Source organism: Necator americanus, chromosome II (genome assembly GCF_031761385.1).
Source record: "Necator americanus strain Aroian chromosome II, whole genome shotgun sequence".
NCBI lineage: Eukaryota > Metazoa > Nematoda > Chromadorea > Rhabditida > Ancylostomatidae > Necator > Necator americanus.
The window spans coordinates 36,511,604-36,531,037 of NC_087372.1; the positions used below are offsets into that span (position 1 = coordinate 36,511,604).

Sequence of the window (19,434 nt, forward strand, 5' to 3'; positions counted from 1 at the left end):
TCCGTTCTTTCCTCAATTAACCTTCACTGTGTCAAAGAACCACCAATGCGTTTGAAGCCTTTTATTCAGGCATTCTTACCCTGTTTTCTAGATTTCTGTTTCCTACAAAACGTTGAAGGCCATTGCTGTCGCTCTTCTCAGACAATGCAATGCATAAATCAGTTCTTGTTAATAGGCAACGTCTATCAATGTTGAGTCTAAGTATGTGCACGAAATTGTCCTTACTGTGCGAATGCCGTTACGTAATCCAAGTTGACGCAAATGAGGATCGCAGAGGATTTGTCCGAGGTCATGCGAAAATGTTCCTTTCTAAGAACAACGTTGAAAGTCTTTTTCTTTGAGCTATGTTTTTTATCTTCGACTGTGATACATAAAAAAGTGCTATTCTCAAGGGCTAATACTTTTGACGTTGTTCGTTTAGACAGGACAATAGAGTTAACTTTGCGCTGACAGGATTCCTTTTTTTTCTTCTACTCAGTATCTTCATACTTCATATTTTTCTACCTCAGCATTCATGCTTTCTATATCCAGTTCCTAACCTCATATAACAATGTTGTTGACTTTACCGAATATGTTTATTCTCGTTATGTTGTGACATTATATTGATGAAAGAGAAAATGTGAACTATTGAAGAATAAAGCTTCTAGATTATGAAACGGAAGGCAGAACCGGACGCAGAAGAGATGACATCATCGAAAGGCCCCTCAACCTCAAAGAAGTTAGCACCAGATACAAACAACGACTTTATAAATGAAACGGTCAGTATTATTCCTTCATTTCATCTCTAATGTACCATTTTTGCACTATTCACTGTCTTCTCCGTGAAATGACGGTAGCATAACAATAAGTAACATACAAAAGTTTCAAACGATTGCGTGAAAACACATGTGCAATATACATGAAAATAAACCCACTTTTCTGCTCTCGTGATCCTTCCCGGAATTATTCTCCGGTCTGCTAGTGCCGCATTTACTCGACAAAATAATTATATGTTGCTACTGTTAAGAGTTATATCTTATTATATCGAGTTAGCTGCGATTGGTGAGATCACATACGGTAGAAGAGAGGAGAATTCTTGTTTTTATCATTGGAAAATATCGTTAAGTAAGAGCGAGTCCCTTTCTTTACCTTTTTTTTGTCTTTAACTTCCGCATTCCTTAGATTCCATCGCCTGTGGTTTCATCACTCAAAACAATTTTATGCCAGTCTTCTCAGTGATATCTAATGCAAGTGACTGTAAACAGAGATTAGCATTGAATAACGCAAATAACTAAACACGGAAACTGAAAAACTACCACTTTCGCTTTTCATGTTCCAGTACACGCAAAATAGGCACCGTAGTATTGCTTCAGCTTATGCACGACTTCTTTTAAAACCATTATTGTTTGCAGAAATCTACACATATCGTAGAAACCGATCTTACCTTCCATTTTGACAGAGACTTCTTAAAAAACTTTGGAAGTTTCGAAATTCTGTTTGTGAATACTATCAGTGCTAGTTTTTAAGGTATTGATGTTGGATATGCTGCTCACAGTGGTGGACGATATAAAAAAGAAGCAAGAATTGATTTCCTAGATACTTATGACAAACGGTTAATGTGGGGTAATTTGTATTAGATATATCCTTTGTACAAATGCTTTCCGAGAAGTAATCGGACAAATACCAATTCAGATCACTTTTGATGTGTTGACAATTTACAGTAATGGCATAAGACGCATTAATGGGTCACACCTTTCTTAAAGACATCACCTCACTAATCTGAGGTGGTACGGATTTCAGGTGGAGTATTCGTGTACGGGATCATAGATTATGAAGAAAAGGGTGATTCTGTCCATTTCTTCCTAACTGCCGTAAAAAAACGGCCCGGAAGATACGGCTTCGAGCGTTCCGGCGCGTTATTTTCTACAAAGAGTGTTCGATTGGAGCGCGCTAGCCTTGTGTGAGAGCCGCATCTTCCGGGCCGTTTTTTACGGCAATTAGGAAGAAATGGACGGAATCACCCTCCTCTCCATAATCTACGATCCCGTACAGGAACTCTCCACCTGAAATCTGCTCCACCTCAGATTCGTGGGGTATTCCTTTAATCTACGGGCTATGTTCAAAGATATTGAGTAGTGGGTTTCCGGTACTTAATCTATGAATGCGTACACATCTTACTTGATTTTCCTTTTGAGATATAACTGCTTTGAATATTGGTTTTGGGAATTTCTAAGACTGAAAGAAAGCCACCTCCGAATTTCCACCCCATCTGCCTTTAATAATACAGTTTAGACAAAACTCAAATTTTTGCTGCCTTCCTTTAGGGGAGCTGATCGCTTCATTGTAAAACTATTACAGCATCGTTTCTATCGGTTATCCTAGCTCACTCATGAATTCCTTCGAATAATCTAAAAAGCTGCGTTTTTTCTGTACTGCATCATAGTGAAGTCACAGCTATCACAGCAAAAAACTGCGAAGAAAAAGATATTCATAAGTGGTATTATTCATAAGCAATGGTTATCTCTCTTTACAATATATTTGACCCATTAAAAAGCGCAATCATTTGAAAACATAAAGAATACATGGAAATTTTCGTTGGTAGCATTGTTTTTACACATAAGCTTCAACTGATTGTCTTTATTTTCTCATACTAGAGTAGAAAAGGGTTCCCTAGCAAGTAATGATGTTCAGCGCCGTTTTAGAGTCGTCGAGCACGCGGCAACTGGGCTTGTCTCGCCGAAAAGATGCGTCGAACGACGCGACCGCCGCGTCGTGCGAAGAAGTCTGATCGAAGTCTGCGCTCCACCTTGCGTCTCTTCTCGATGACGTCGTCAGATTCAGAAGCAGAAGACGACGTGTACTCGTTATGTGTGCGTGACTCACCGTTCTGTATTGACATAGCCTTACCAGAAGATCGGACGTCGCTACGTCATATTGCTGGATTCGATAATACTGGTAATGTGCGTATTTGGCCAGGAGGTGAGGCGCTCGCATACTACTTGTCGATCCGACCACCATTGGTCTCGGGGAAATTGGTGTTGGAACTAGGAGCAGGTCTTGTTGGACTTCCGGGTTTTATTGCTGCCATCTACGCAACACGGGTCAGAATTACGGATGGCAACGAGCATTCAGTAGCGTCTCTACGAGACATTGCCAAACGAAATCCACTCCCAAATGTGGAGATTGAACTTTTGAGGTGGGGAACGGGGCCAGATGAGAAGAAATTCGACTTGATTCTAGCCGCAGATTGTGTATTTTTCGCAGAATATCATGAAGACTTGATGAATACCTTCGATAGATACCTTGCCCAAACAGGTCTTGTATATGTTTGCAGTCCAAAACGAAAAGGTAGCTTGGATCGATTTCTTGAATGCGTCGAAGATGACACTAGATTTACATACCAATTTATTCCTGAATTTGATTATATTATGGATGATTTGTGTATCCTTAAAGATGAGCAAAAAGATGCAGAATTACCATATTTGATATCGCTCAAGCGTTGCCTACTGGATAACACGGCCAAGTAATAATAACTAGTAGTGCTGCCTTCCTTTGTTTTTGTTTTTGTTATTGTTGACTCAATAAAGTATATTTCCAGCGCAATACCGTGTCGTTTCATGGAAGAAGACGTTTTTATAAAACGCACCGTTACGGTTACCTGTTCATTTTGTAATTCCTAAATGGTGAAATATAGTTCAGTGGTGCTGGTTTATTTGCAGGAGCTTCAGAAATCTATACAGGTCTCTGTTTTAAAAACTGCCGATACTGTTGCACAACATCTTTCTGAGGATGGAGCAGGTTAGTTGAGAGAGGGATTGTCTCGTAAGTCAGGATTTTCTACAAGCACTAATTATTCAGTAGCAGATTCACTTTTACCCTTTATTTTTTCAACAGTTATAAACTAAATCGTTAGAGTTGTTGGTGGAACAAAATATTTGATGTGTCGGCTATTGTTTAACTGTTTTTGGTTGTCTTTTATGCACAATCAACTGTGCTTTTTTTGGATGTGTCGATACATATGAACAATTTTTAGGTATTTTTAGCTGTTGTAGATTTCACCACTCGTGAAAATAGCAAGTAGGTCATGTACTATTTCAGGACAAGTTCAGTTCCATCCGGACGTCATCGCTCAGGTCAGTGCCATGATATGGGATACCGTATGTGGAGACTGGACTTCCGATCTTCTTGCCTTTTCTAGGTGAGCATTTTTTTTAAATTTAAGATTGGCAAATGCGGAAATTATTGACTTCAGCATTAGCTTTTCCTGTCTTTGCCTAAGCAAAGGACATTTTATGTGGTATAGTAAAGCTCCAAATTGTTCTCGTTGGCGTTCTCGTTCTCGTTTTTCTTTTATCAGGAAAAGACATTCTGACTTCCAATTTTGCAAGATTATAGTGGAACTTCTCACTCTAGACGCTGTTCGTCTGTTGTTACTTCCAATACGAACGTCTAAATTAGTTTTTTTGAGGAACAGCTGTACGATTTCCGAAAACCAACTGTGCTGCTTAGACATCAGCTGCTTTTTCAGGAATTAGATGCAAACAGAATTAACGGGAGCATTTCTTAGATTAGCCTCACAGTGATTATACCAGACATGTTAGCTTTATGAAGTTGCGCTTTCAACGCAGATTTTAAGCCATGCTGGACGTCAAGCTGTGAACGTATCGGATGTTGCTCTTCTTATGAGGAGAAACAAGCAGCTGGTATGGTTTTATGTGCAGTTCTCTGCTTATCAGTTTTCCATTCCATTTGCTGCAAAGTTGTTCTCAGTTTTGGTGAGAAAACCTTGGTCTTTTAGCTAGAAATAGTTTCCAAGGCTGCAGATGTCGATCTGGGTGATTACGAGCGACCAACTACGAAACGGCAGCGGTCAACTAACACCAACAAGACAAAGGGGAAGCGTGGTAATGCCGGAACAAGTGGAACAAGTACGGTATAGATTTGTGCACACTTTTTAGGTTCATGCGAAATATTGATTTGTCCAGGCACTGCATTGAATGCTCCAGTGGAGTGTGATGGCACATTAACGCCGCACTCTGAAGTAGATGGGAATTCGCGGTTGTCGTTCTCTACGGAAGTTAATCAGTACGTTTCTGTGGAGCAGAAAACACTTGCTGTCATGAAGCCAGTGTTCGAAGTATGAAGTCGTAACGAATCCTGTAACAAATTGATTATCTATGGCTCACATAACGTTTTCGTTAGGTTCATCTTTTCAGGATATTCATAAAGATTTCGGTGATGACGTGATGATAATAGATGCTCTGGAAAAACCAACTCCACACGACAAGAAGGATGATCTCAACAAAGTTTGATTTATGAAGAGACTTCAACGAAATTATACCTGGTTCTTGACACCTTCTACTGTTTACGGGTTAAAAGTCCGCTTTGAATATATTTTTACTTTGAAAAGACGCTCTGTAGAAATACGAAAACCACAAGCTAAGTTTTTACTTATCCTTTTGTGAAATTGTAATTATCATTTTAGAACGTCAAAGATGAAGATTCATTTTCTGAGTCTCCTGCTAAAAATCCTTGTGAGAATGTCACAACAGCAGCAGCATCACATCCGTACCGAGAAGTGACTATGGATAGTGATGAGGTAGGTCATATGGTAGGAGGTTTTTCCAACCAATGCAAACTTATAAGATTTATAAACAAATACTCATTATCGGCTCATTGTGAAAAGTTTCCATCTATTGCTTTGTCCTCATCTTCGTTTGTCCAAAATATGCTATTGTTCAACGAAATTCAGAGTATATCAGTTCGTGACAGATAAATGAAATAGAAAGAGAAGAAAGAAACAAAAGTGTTTTTAATTCCTTCCTTCCATGTGCTCCTTCTCTCCTACCCATCCAACTCATACCTATTCTGTTCTTCTTGGCTGAATTGTGAACCCAATTAAATTCAATATCATTAGGACGACTTTTGTATGTTCGATATGGTGAGAACAAAAACTCTAACGACTACGCACTCTGCACGTTCTGATGCTTCGGTTCCACTAGACTCATCTTCGAGGAGTTCTCGCCGGTCAGCACTGGTATGTCTACTCTTGCCGTCGCCATTATGTTGTTATTGATGAAGAAAAGTAATTTTCAGTATAAGACTGACCCAAAAGGTGATGTTCATGTAGAGGAAGTTGCAGAAGAACGGGAAAATGAAGTAAAGGTTGCGAATACCCCAACTAAGGTATCTCATGAGAAAAAGCAACCAAGTCCAGACTTGTTCAATACCCCTGTCAAAGGTGAGTGTTTGAGAAATTTCTGTTTTTTCGGAACTAATCCTGGTTTCTCTGTCTCCGTTCACTAGAATTGTGATTTCTAGAGCATTCCGACGGATTTGAGGATCTTTTTGACATACCTGATCAAAGTAGTGGGGACCAACATCATCAATCGTTCCTTGAACCTGTAAAAAACGAAGATGTCTCTTCAAATAGGAAATCCGATGGTGGATGGTCTGTAAGTGAGTATCTTGAACGTCACTTGTTCTTAGTGTATCGTTTATAGCTGTAGTTTCAATGATGTAGCGCTAGAGCGCAATACTGCCTTTACATGAGAATTCCAATAGATTAAAAGGAGCTCGTCGCTTCGGTTAAGTAGATGACTGCCATCTCAGCTATTTGTTCTTTGGTTTTTATTGCATTTTTTTACATTGTCATGCGTACTTAAAACATACGCGCACTGAAATTTCCCAAGCACATTGTTGGAAGTTTAAATTAGCGTCACGATAGTTTTGGTTTTTGTGGCCCTCAAAATCTGAGGGTTTTGGAGAGGATTACTCTGAGTAGATGGATATGCTGGAGCACATTTCATTGAGCAATGCAGATTTCTTGCATTCATTATGTGTGATCGTGTTTTTGGCGCCACCTTTGCAAAGTGTACTGCAGTATTCATCTGCTGACTCTAATTAAGGTTTTTGTGATGAAAACAAAACTTTCACCGATTGTGTTTACAGTGGCAGAAGAAATGAGAGGATTATTTCGATCTTTAAAATTGTATCCACTCATTAACTGGCTTCAAACTGAAAAAAAACACTAAATACATATAATAGTTATAAAAATGCACTTTGTAATGCTAACTTGCTTAGAAGCGAACGATGTCATTTTGATTTTGATTGAAGCGACACAACGATATCCAAAATTTGGTCATATAATAAGCGTGTAGAAAATTTTGCTTAACCAACGGTTTCAAGCCTTTTTCTTCGAAATTTGTTAGGACCTAATACGTCCTCTGCTTTGCTACTGTCGACGAAATTAGTTTGGAAATGCTAGAGCAGAAGTTAGGTCAGGCAATATTTCTTAGCAGAGTTATGTCGATATTAGGAATGGCTTATGTTTAAGACGTTATTGAAAAGTGCAAGACGTAGCACTCAGATGAGATCGCAGTCTACTCGTCAGTGCGTCATCGATTTACTTCCGTAGATGGGGGAGTCTTCAGCACTTGATGCTCATCTTATGTCCGAAATGTGGGAGATTAAAGGATCAGAGGGTTTTTTTTAGAAAGAAATGTTCATGAGCTTTCCTCCTGTTCCATGGAAACCCGGTTAAACTTAGGGAAATTCGTGTACATTTACATTTTTTTTTTGGCACTGAAGATTCTTCAGTAAAATGCCAGAGTGGATGCAGTATGAAACTAATCGTGGATAGATTATGCATCCAGAGTTATATCTATTGATTTAGGAGCTTCCCCTATTAAATCTAAGTGGTGGTGCTGTAATGTGCTTTTTTAGAATTCTCAGAGTTTTCCTTTTTTGACGACGACTCTCTTGAAGCTGTGAAGCCTAGTTGTGAGCAAGGTAGGTAATTTTTGAAATTGTTTCATTTTCCTCTATTCTCCTAGAGGATAGTTTTTAAGAATTTACTAGTCAAGTCACTTTATTTGTTTATCGCTTAGTATTTTCATAGCTTAATGTATTTCTTGTGTCGTTATGGATTTCTTAATCGTATTTTTGTATTTGTAGTCTTCTTTAGGTCACTTTTTTTAAATGTTTTTATGTACCACTGTATTTCTTTTTCCAGATACGGCACTAACCGCTAACGTTCCGGAGGTTCCTACCGCTGCAGCCTCATCAAGCAAAAGTAAAGCGAGAGCATCTTCTACAACCCCAAGGTCTTCGAGGGTGCCGGCTTCAAAGTGCAAGTCGCTGCCGTCAAATGTTGCAACTCCCAAGCAGTTGAATTCCGTGGGTGCTGTGAAGAGACGTCTTAACAAGCCACAAACAACAACACCAAAAAGGGCAAGTGGACCGAAATCTGCGTTGAAAAACAAAGCAGAGATGTAGGTTTTTTAAAGGTTTTTTTTTTCTGTTTTTTTTTAAATTATTAGTCGCAATTTCTCGGTCATATGATTCTCTCAAATATCGAATGCATACATCTTATATTTTAAAATAGCTGATTTCAGAGGAATGAAGCGTTCAGCACCTGCAGTGGATGAGTTTGACTCTGATGAGGAATTTTTCAATCTGGAATGACATTCGTGATCTTGATGTATTCCAGTTACATATTAGTTATGTTTCGAAATTTGTGCAACGGTGACTTTTAATATTCTTACAATATTATTCTTAACCTTTTAATAAGTGTTTACGATGTACAGAAGACGTATCTCAATAAACATGCTCAAATTGTTGATGTGCATTCTGTAATTTTCGTTTGTGACGATCTTGGAATCTATTGCTTCATGAAACATTCAAATTATGCGTCAAAATTTGTCTCATGGGAGAGTAGTGTGGCGGTTAAAGACCTTTTCTCAGAGAAAACTGAAAAATTGTTGTCACTTTTTCTCCTAAACGAAAATGTAGTCAGTTCCATTTTCGAAAAGCCTACTAATGACACCTTTATTTTCGTTTTTTTAAAGGCCTCAGTCATGCGTTCGGGCTCTGTAACGTGAAATTGGATTTCTCTCTTAGTGGTTTTTCATTTAACTTCATTTAACTTTTAATACTGTTGCTTCTGTTCACCGATGTTGAAAAAAGATGACGATTTCTTCGAAACAATGTTAGGAATGTTTTTTCCTCCGACGCTATGGCAGTCATTTTCGGAGAAACGATTTTGTTGAGGACACATTTCCAATTTTTGCGGATATAAGATTTGATTCATTAATTTCTTCGAGAGTATAGTGGAAAAACGTATTTCAGTTTTTTAATTTTTGTCATTGAGACTTCATGTCCGCTCATGAGATCTCAGTTGTCGATGCGGAACAACACGACGACGATCCATGCAAGGTAAGTTTTGGAATATTGATAGAATGCATTTTCCTGAAATGTCTCTTGTATTAGAAATTATAAACAGAAAACAGAGGAAGTCATGTTGCTGGATGGTTTTTCAGGGAAAAGGAAGTGATCCTTTCTTTTCATCTTTTCTAAATAAACTATTATCTAATTTTTTCCGTTCTTCACTCTCTGCCAGTACATTTCTTATCCGAGACGTCATCTGTGGTAAAGATAGACAGTGAATTAACCATTGACACCTACCTTTTGTCAGATTTTGCCGGAGCTATCATGTACTTTTCAGTATTCTTCATTATGAAAGACCAAGTAGTGAGGGTTCCGCCTCCTCTGTTCGAATCCTAGGAAATTTGAGAGTCATTGTCTGACGATTGAGGAATATTTTCGTCGAGTACCCCATATTCTTTACTCAAGACCTTGTACTTTTTGTTGGTTAGATACTCGTATTTGCACATTATTCGAAGATCCAGACTTTAGATTCCTGGGGAAAAACGTATAGCACTCGAAAAGTACAAGGTCAGCGTATGCACACATATGGTTCCCTCAAAACGACCTGGGGCCAGGTGGAGTTTTGTAAGCGGCGCGGTTGCGACCGGAATGGGACCATAGTGACTGCTGGTTCCACCGCGCCGCCGCTTGCGAAACTATCCTTGCTCCAGGTCGTTCTGACCCGCCCATAGATGTGATGTACGGAAACATCGATTGATTTCTGCTACATTTGTAAAGAACCAGAGATTTGTTATTGACTGTCTTCAACCTTTTTATTTTTCTAAGAAAGAATCATGCCATGCAAGCGAGGTGGACGCAGAGATCAGAGAAGCTGAGAAGATACTCAATGCATTTTTGTGCTATGGTGTATATGGTCGAGAAATGGCATGTAGAACAATGATGTCGTTCAAGTGAGTCATACTACCATTTAGAACATTTGAAACTCTTCTTTTCCCTACAGTTTTCTTTTCGTTTACTATTTCGGCTTCATTTTCACATTTATTTCAAGCTCACATTACACTTCGAACTGGTGATTACTTCTATAGTAAAGTAGGGTCAAAACGACATGAAGCACGTACGCAATTGCGTACGCGGCTTCTTCGAGACGCTTCGGTGGAGCGTAGCGGCTAGGAACGTGGTGAAACCTTTGTTGACATCACCCATCTCTGCAGTTTGCGACGGTCCCAACTCTGTTCTAACTGCTGCCTCCACAGCACCATTTCGAGTGAGTACGCAAATGCACCGCAACTACACTTGCGATTCATGTCGTTTTGACCCGACTATATAATCGGGACAACACAATATGGAACTCCGTGCAATTGCGTAAGCGACTGTGCTCCAAGTGTGGCGCGATGGAACTATCGTTTGCGATCGGAGCATAATACTTGCTCTTCTCTGTAGATCGACGCTAGTAAGCGAAGGTCCGCCTCAATCGCAACTGCTAGCTCCACATCGCCGAATCGAGCGAAGGCGCTGTGCCAGGCCTCAAATCGTTTTGATTCTACTAACATTAGTCTAGACATCTTTCACTATGTGTTGCGATCTTTTGTGGTTACTGTAGCAATGACAAAAAAGACCAATTTTCAGACAACTCTCTTCGGCTCACAAAGAAATTATCCTGGATACCCACAATGAACATATGCGTAATGTACTCAAATGTGTGGATCATAATCAAGAGTAAGCATTTTGGGAGAGGTATAGCAGTTCCTGGAATTGAGAGCTTCTTTTAGAGTTTTGAAGAGGATCGTATTTTACGGATTGAACGTATTTGGTGAGGAATTCGCGGAGAAAACGAGAAAGATAAGGCAAAAACGGCAGGTTTTTTGTTTCTATTTTACCACACGTTACTCTCACTTTTTAAATTTTTTGGATGATTGAATTGTATGTACTCTTACGTATAGCAAGTACCCGTGGACTAGTTTGTAGTGGTGGTCTTTCGCCACGTATAAAATAGTGCTTAACTGCTTAACAAAGGACATTATTCTTATCATGAAATGCCGATTTTTTTTTCAGGCGACCCGATCCGCATTACATGGCGAAGGTACTCAGCACTTTGCGTCAAATAGTAAGGGAATGGACTGTAGAGGGTGACTGTGTCATCATAACAACCTATCTCAACTTTTATGTTCAATCAGTTCTCACCTTGCTACTTTGTTTAGGAAAACTTGAGCGGGATGCCACTTACAGTCCTATTATGGATGTGCTGCAGAAGCGGTATCCAGATAAAAGTGAACGAAGTTCAGTAAGGATCATGGTTCCGGGGTCTGGTCTCGGTGAGCGAGTACTAGAGTAAAATTTGACAAATTACTAGGACTTCTGTTTTGGTGGTAAATTTTAATGGTGTAGTTTACAGCAGGATTCGATTTTAGGCCGATTGGCTTTTGACTTAGCTAAAGAAGGATTTGCTGTTGAGGGAAATGAGTTCAGTATGGTAATGTTGATGACGTCATCGTATTTGCTGAATGCTTGTTACGAGGTTACAATATTGTTAAGTGTTTGATTAATCTACCACTATAATTTTCTTATTGATCCACATATTACTACTAGTATGCTATTGCTATAATGACATCTGGTTATATTTTGTTGCATCAATAGAAAGTAGAAATAGTGTAGTACTTCCCTGCTTAGATGAGGTGGGTGCCTCTTACCGTTAATATTTGAAGGAAAATGAGCACGTCATATATCCGTACACACTTGACAAAAGCAATAGTTGGTCCTACGCAGACCAGACGAGACCTATCAATTTTCCTGATGTTGGGAAGTCGCGGACCGAAGTAGGTTTTGTATTTCATCTTTTTTTAATGCATAGAAGTCACTACTATGTAAATAATAGTAGTAAATTTCGGAAATTTCCAATTTTTGGGTTAGTATATTTTAAAACACATATTTTCAGGTTCCATCAAGCTTTTGCATGATCGCTGGAGACTTTTTAGAAGTGACTCAGTCGAGAAGTGAATGTTTCGAGTGTGTTGTGACTGCGTGGTTCATTGACACTGCTAAGAACATTATAGATTACATAGGTATTGATTTTTCTCCCGCTATTATTGGAGACAAAGACTACATACGTACGAACGGACGTACAAACATGCGCTGCGCTGTTGGTGTCTTTTGCTGTCTTCAAAGTGCATCCATGCTTTTACGTTTGAATTTTTAAAGGCATGTAGAAAATAGTGCGCCAGAACGCCTGAAGCAGTATCTTCCGGCCCGTTTTTTACGGCAAGTAGGAAGAAATGTACGGAATCACCCTCCTCTCTATAATCTACTATCCCTTATAAGAATACTCCACCTGAAATCTCCTCAGATTCGTGGAGTGATGCCTTTAACATATCCAGCAAATGTATGTAAACAATCACTTCAATATCATAACACTCAGCATTGGACAGCACACGTGGCCCAAAAATTATATTTGCGACTAACTAACTTCTTGACGTTGTTATACACGATGACGGAATGATTACTCATTTAGTAAAGCGTTAAAGGCAGCGTATCACGAAGTTGACGTTGTACTGAAACTGAAAGGAAACGTAGAGTTCGGGTTGTAGAATGCGGAAACGAGGGTGGGCCCATTTAATTCTTCCTAATTGTCCTGGAAAACGGCGTGGGAACCATTTTAATTGCTGCGAGGTATAGTTAGGTCAAAACGACATCAAACACGGACAGTTGCGAAGGCGGCTGCGCTCGAACCGGCGCGGTCGAGCGTAGCGGTTGGGATCCTGTGAGGATCCTCGCTACCGCCACCTATCTCTGCAGTTTGCCATGGTTCCACCACTGTTTCCCCACCTCGATTCCAACCGCTGTCTTCGACGCACCGTTTAGTGCGCAGCAGCCGCTTGCGCAACTGTCGGTGCTTCATGTCGTTTTGACCCGACTATACGTCAGAACGTGCACCCTTGTACATGCTCCGGTATCCTCCTGGCTGGTGAGTAGACCTTGTTAATCTCTGAACGCTCGCTCGTGTACGCGGCGCGTGTTCAAGGGTGACGCGTCGCAGCTGACTTCGTACGAAAGAACGCTGATTAGGAGAAGATGAGCGGAGCCAATCTTGTTTCCGTTTCTCTGGCGTTTCCATATCACGTCAATTTCGTGATACGCTGTGTTTAAATAGATGCTATAAAGAGTTTTTTTAGATTGTTTGCTCATGCAATTTATTGAAGGTTTGCTTCCAGAAACAATCTACCGTATCCTCAAGCCAGGGGGTAGTTGGCTTAATGTGGGCCCGCTCACTTATCACTATGAGGATATGATTGATGAGGTGAGGAGATACCTCATATCCGTAAGGTATCCTCTCATCAAGTCAGTATTTAGATGTCAATTGAGCTGCCATATGAGGAAGTGATCAGGATTGTACGACTGACGGGTTTTGAAATTGTGAACGAGTCGAAGATTATCAGTTACTATACGATAAATCGGCTCTCTATGCTGCAGAATCAATATACTTGTGCATTTTTTGAAGCTGTCAAGCCTATGAAGCCTTCGTAGATGTGTATTTTTGTTTGATAAGGTATCCAAAATACGGGGAAATAACTAAGAACAGTCTTTGGGTATTATCCAACATTCTGTGGAACCGGAGATCATGATGTGTGCTTGATTCGTAAGGATGAACTTAAGAAAATAGAAGCACACCACGATTAATCAATCATATTTGCAACAGCACTAGTCGCAACTGTAGATTTCTCATCGAACTGGGCATGACGTAACGGATCAAATTAAACAATGCATTCCTGTCTATAAATTCGTGGATTGTCGTAGAACTTCAGTACAAATTGCTCGAAGAGATAGTTCCAAACCAATTGCCATACTATATTGTTCGATTTGTTATCAACTCAGAATAGCTCTAATTCGAGCTCGTTATTGTTATTTTTCACGCTTATAGATTTTAACTCATAGACGTGATATAAGATTTTTTGGTGATTTTTGGTTACTACAACATATTTTCCGTGTCTTATTCGAGAATGTGTGGTAGTTTTTGTTGTTGTTGTTGATATGAAGATAAAGCTCTCAATTTTGTTTGTAATTTTTGTTTAAGGTTATTATCCACTCAATATTTTGGAAGATTTTCATTCTTATTTTATTCAGTAGCGTTACAGCTTTCTATTAGAAAATGTCTCTTTTCCACAACGTTGAGTTGCTCGCTGGTGTTGTTCGCCATAGCGACTTATCAAGTTCATGGAGTTGGAGTAGATTTATTACAAGTGAGTTGATGTGTTCTTTTCTTAACGTTTTCCTCAATACACTGGGAACTCGTACAGATTTGAACAAAATGGACGAAAAGGATAAGGCGACTGAAGAGACCGAGTGGTCTAAGGACACGAGTGCAAATAAAGGGGAATTTCTCGACGATGGTCGAATGTGGCCATATGTGGTACCGGTGGATGCTTTTGGCGAGCATATATTCGGAGAGTACACGGAAAAGTTGAGAGATGGAGTTGTGGTAAGCATTATTTCTACTAATCTGGAAGTTCCATCCGTTGGATCTCCATTTCTGTCTGAATTTACTGAAGAATATATAAGTTCTTCTATAAGTTTATTTCGAGCGATTTAAGAATTCTGTGAAGGGTAAGAAATAAGATCAAGAAATGAATTTATGAAAAACTCGGATATTTCTGAGTACAGCTATTTTAGGTGGAGTACTTGATGAGGGAATACGATGATCTCATGGAAAATAATGTGAAGTGTATGTGGTTAGCGAAGATTGTCAAGGTTTACCCGTTTATAAAACAATTTTGTTTTTGTTGTTTTATTTCTTTTAGCCCGTTCCCTTTTCTTTTCTCTGGTTTTTCTTCTGAAAATTGAAGAAAAAATCAATTATTGCGTGTTTTTGTCGGATTATGCGAACACATATTCTTCATTCTCTTTCACTTTACAATGATGCAGATTGCCGGATATCGCCTATTGCTGCGATGGGTTGGTGCCGATGAAGAAGGAGATGATCGATACGACTTTTGGGTGAACATCGGAAGCCGCATTCTGCACTCAGTTGGATAGTGAGTTCGGAAAATTAGTTATTGATTCAAAAAATTGTTTTATGACCTGAGAAGCAAAGTCTTCTGACGAATAACATTTTTGTTCTATTCGCCATCTAATACAGAGACTTCCATTTACTCAATTCCATTAAATCAAGAGCAACTTACATTTTTAAAAGAGATGACATGAAATAGAAAATATAATGGTGTCGTATGATTCTAGTGAAGTTTAAGATGAAAGCCTAAAGCATAATACTGACCCATTGTAAGCTCACATGAAACGGGACCTTAATTTTTAATTTAGCGGAGGATCAATGCAGACAAGTAAGCTGACGTATACCTACATGCCTCCAAAATTCATTGCCGATCGTTGGACTGCTGACGGCGAAGATGCTGTTGCCAAGCATATTCAGTCCACCATGATGCCCTTGCAACATGTTCGTACTCTGCGAAAGCAGTTTGAACAAGACCGAAAGCGTATAATCGCTGAGCCGGTTTTCAAGGTTTGTTTTTTGTGCGGTTAGGATTATTTATGGACTACTTATTCAAATATTTGTTGACATTTACTTAGGTAAACGACAGAGTAGAATTGTTAGATTACAACAATTCCACTCGTGTGAGACCAGCCCGGATTAAAAAGGTAGTAGGGCGTCGAATTTGCGTGCATGTGAGAGAAGACGACTTCGACGGTGAAGTAGATGAAGATGATCGTCAGGTATATTTTATTGCCTTAAAGTTCGTAGAGGCACCAAGGTTTTGTTATGTTTAGGTAATCAAGTTTTAGAAAAAAAAATTCATTGAGAGAATTTGCATGAAATAGGTTTTATTCTCCTCTGTATTATTATTTACATAACAGTGCTTATTTGTGGTTGTTCAGTCTGAATTGGCTTTGATCCACAGTAAATGAATGAATAAATAAATAGATATGCATAGAACCTTTTTGCCGGACCCACCTTTTTGACTTTATAGTCTACCGATGAAAGCGCTCAATAAGGTGAAGATGAAGAATTGGCGTGCGTGATTACGTCGTAACTGGATTAATTAATCACTTGGCGACCGTTCGTTTGTTTTTGTTGATTACGCTGTTATCTGAGTGCTGGAAGCTGCCACTTGAGAGAAGTAGTTGTGAACCAGCACTTGTAAATTCATGATGTAGGGGACCACTAATAGAAAGCTTCAAAGAAAAAACTGAAGGCGAAATTTAATGTCGAATTTAGGGATATCGTGCTACGAGTGCATGAACATATACATGTGTGTAGATAGGCTTCGTTCTGCACATTTTTCTACCCTAAGTTTTTTTCTAGTTCGGCGATGACTCAGAGTTTTGGGTGGATCAGTCGAGCTTCTATCTCTTTCACGTTGGCTGGGCTTGCTATAACAACTATGGACTCGGTTCGTCAAAGGAATACAGGCGGCATGCTCAAAAAATCGCTGATGCTTTGGCAAATGTAAAACCCTCATTTTTCCCTTCTAGTTCTGACTTTTAAAAGAAAAATGACCGCATTTTCAGGGTGAAGACCCTCCTTATGCGCCGTGCGATGTGAGTCCGCAAAAAATTCGCTCGTGGAATGTCGACAAGGTGAGAGCCTAACCAGTGCTTATTCGTACATTGACTCGCTTTTATTTTCGCTTTCTGAATTTCGTAGGATGCCCCGTTTGAGTGGAAGAAAGGGTTGCGTTTCGAGCTCATGGATCCCTTAGCGCAAATGTTTAACGAGTTGCGAGTTGCCAGTATTTTAGAGGTGTTAAAGGTGAGCTAATTTTACACATTTGTTTAAATATCTTTGCACCGATTTCCTTTGTTTGCATCTATTTCTCCTATGAGACGTGAAAAAAGAACTCATGGCAGCCTTCTCTGCTAACCTCTGCCGTTGATTATATGACTTTTTCGGAAAGCTCTGAGCATCCATCATTCAGGCAGAGATTTCATATTTACGGGAATTTTTTAGGGTGGATATCTTCGAGTTGGCATGGATGGACCTGATATGGAGTCTGAATGCATACCGCTTCATTGTACTAGCTCGTTCATGTTCCCCGTTGGTTATGCACAGAAGTATGGAATCAAACTTGGTGGACCCAACGGTATTTCAATGTTTTCGCGGGATCACCTTCAAAGAGCTTGCTGCTGTTGAATAAAAGAGTGCATATGTCATTGTAGACACAGAAGATTTCGACTGGGATGATTACCTACAGCAAGCTGGAGCCGAAGCTGCTCCTGAAGCATTGTTCCGGCCGGTTCCAGATAAAAGCTATATGGATCACTTCCAGGTTTGCAAATGTCGTCCCCAATTTTAACATCTTAAGTGGAGCACATCTGTACAAAAAAATCCACTCCATGACATATGTATATGTAGGTCATATAAGTTCTAAAGGAGTTGAGAATACTATTCTTATTTTAAATTTCAGATCGGTGCTAAACTAGAAGCTTCTGACATGTGTGAAAATCACTTGGTTTGTCCAGCGACAGTAGCAGCACATAAGGGAAGGTTGCTTCAGATACATTTTGATGGTTGGGAGGACTCTTATGACCAACTGTTTGATGTACAGTACGTTTATTCCTGTTTATTTTGGCGCTCAAACAGTTTTTCTAAAATTCCTAAAATTTTTCCTTATTTCCGATTGCAGTTATTGTTGCGGCAAAAAATAAGTGTTAACAGAAAATATGTTCGGATATTCAAAAAAAAAAAAAAAAAACGATTGAGAGTTGATAGTTAGAATGAGAGTGAGTTAGTTGAGGTTCTACTCTCATTCCTCATAGTATGTATAAGCTGTTATTATCAATGAAAACTGATGGCAACTGTCTCAAAATTCCTGTTGGAAGAATGAGAAAAGGCCCAAGACGGAAATGTTGATGACTCTTCTCAACTTAAAATTGAACAACAACAACTGAAATATTTGAGGAGAAAATTGTTTGGTGTAGTAAATAGAGCTATGCTCTGGGTGATTAGCTGATCCTAGGCACTTTCTTGGAATATCTAGCTAACTGTGAGGAATTTTTGGATGCTGTTCAAGCAAATATTGTAAGGAGGTAGATAAGACATCTGTTGTAGCTTTGAAATCCGAACGTATTATTTTGGTCGGAAATCTTTGTCACAACTATTTCGACAGGTCACGCACGTGGAACTTGCTAATAGTTGTTATTGAAAAAAGCAAACGCCAAAAGAGGTCCAAATTGTATAATGTCTGATTGTTTATGATTTTGAAAGTATTACTGCTCAAGCTAAGATTTAAGAAAAATACAAAAAAAGGTAGTTACTTCGCAACTATTTCTCAATCGAAGGCAGCATACCATGAATCTGACATGGTGGAAGAATCTGCAAGAAAAGCTAGAGGCGAAGAAAGGGTTGTAGGTTGTGGGATCTGGCGTAGTTCCGACGATCGTAAAAAAAAAACTGATGTGGAAGACGCCGTTTATTTTTTTAGGACGATTTCAGTTGTAATGCGCCACCCTTGTGCACTTGCCGCGCCCATGTGCGAGTGGTCGATGATCAATGATGTCTTCTCATCGGCCTATTTAAGTAAAACAAATGAATGAGCTGCTGAGTGGACCGGAATGTATACATAGAAACGCGTTCTAATTTATCTCGTACGAAGTAAAGGAACTAATGCATTTCGTAGGAAGTAGCTTCGTTGTTTTTTTTTACGACAATTAGAGAGAGATGAACAAAATCATGCTGGATCCCGCAATCTACAACCTCCTCCCTAGCTTTCCCCGCGGATTCCCTCACCACTTCAGGTTCGTGCTATCCTGTCTTCAAATATCATTTAGTTTACAATCTAAGAAAAATAATTGACTACTTATTTGCCCTTTAGCTACCAACAGTAAGGCTTTCATAATAATAGCACTTTACTGTACTTGCGTCCATTCATCAAAATTTCGAATGTAATGCGACGCGAATTTAATGTAATGTTCGAATATATACAGCTCGAGCGACATTTTCCCACTCGGTTGGTGCGAGATGCATGGGTACAAGCTCGAACCACCAAAAGCTGAGGAAGAACAGCCAGCGAAGAAAAAGAAGAAGAAATAACTCCGATGTTGTTGAATTTTTTACTATTGCCATTGCTTTTCACGTTTGAAGTCGTTGTATTTAGATAATAGGGAAGATCTCTTAAACTAACCTTATCCTCATTTGATCTACTCTCATCTTTATCGCATATAATATCTTCTAAATCATAAATGTGAAGAAGAAAACAATAAAATAAAATATTACCCATCATAGTCCCGAAATTAATCGTGTGCATATCGGGAAGACAGACAAGTGTGGCTTGTGAGGCAAACAAA

The 19,434-nt window shown here is 39.3% G+C and overlaps 3 protein-coding genes across 3 annotated transcripts; all 3 read left to right on the plus strand.

Annotated features, from left to right (window-relative positions):
* Positions 1-650: 650 nt before the first annotated feature.
* On the plus strand, positions 651-8,445 carry RB195_020583 (uncharacterized protein; the record flags this gene model as incomplete). Its single annotated transcript, XM_064188945.1, has 16 exons — positions 651-758; positions 2,682-3,502; positions 3,578-3,632; positions 3,699-3,777; positions 4,078-4,177; positions 4,616-4,682; positions 4,778-4,907; positions 4,965-5,116; positions 5,196-5,285; positions 5,465-5,578; positions 5,897-6,016; positions 6,076-6,220; positions 6,301-6,438; positions 7,705-7,770; positions 7,994-8,252; positions 8,376-8,445. The coding sequence occupies 16 exons, from the start codon at positions 651-653 to the stop codon at positions 8,443-8,445; spliced, it is 2,514 nt and encodes an 837-aa protein (XP_064044826.1).
* A 690-nt stretch (positions 8,446-9,135) lies between these two features.
* RB195_020584 (uncharacterized protein) lies at positions 9,136-13,665 on the plus strand (the record flags this gene model as incomplete). Its single annotated transcript, XM_064188946.1, has 11 exons — positions 9,136-9,195; positions 9,973-10,097; positions 10,774-10,863; positions 10,917-11,000; positions 11,200-11,273; positions 11,346-11,459; positions 11,556-11,662; positions 11,850-11,960; positions 12,080-12,206; positions 13,353-13,438; positions 13,492-13,665. The coding sequence occupies 11 exons, from the start codon at positions 9,136-9,138 to the stop codon at positions 13,663-13,665; spliced, it is 1,152 nt and encodes a 383-aa protein (XP_064044827.1).
* A 622-nt stretch (positions 13,666-14,287) lies between these two features.
* RB195_020585 (uncharacterized protein) lies at positions 14,288-19,180 on the plus strand (the record flags this gene model as incomplete). The annotated part of the gene is made up of 13 exons (XM_013441788.2): positions 14,288-14,378; positions 14,436-14,617; positions 14,809-14,886; positions 15,061-15,170; positions 15,454-15,652; positions 15,721-15,864; positions 16,454-16,597; positions 16,660-16,728; positions 16,796-16,900; positions 17,099-17,231; positions 17,308-17,417; positions 17,556-17,695; positions 19,075-19,180. The coding sequence occupies 13 exons, from the start codon at positions 14,288-14,290 to the stop codon at positions 19,178-19,180; spliced, it is 1,611 nt and encodes a 536-aa protein (XP_013297242.2).
* Between the last annotated feature and the right edge of the window lie 254 nt (positions 19,181-19,434).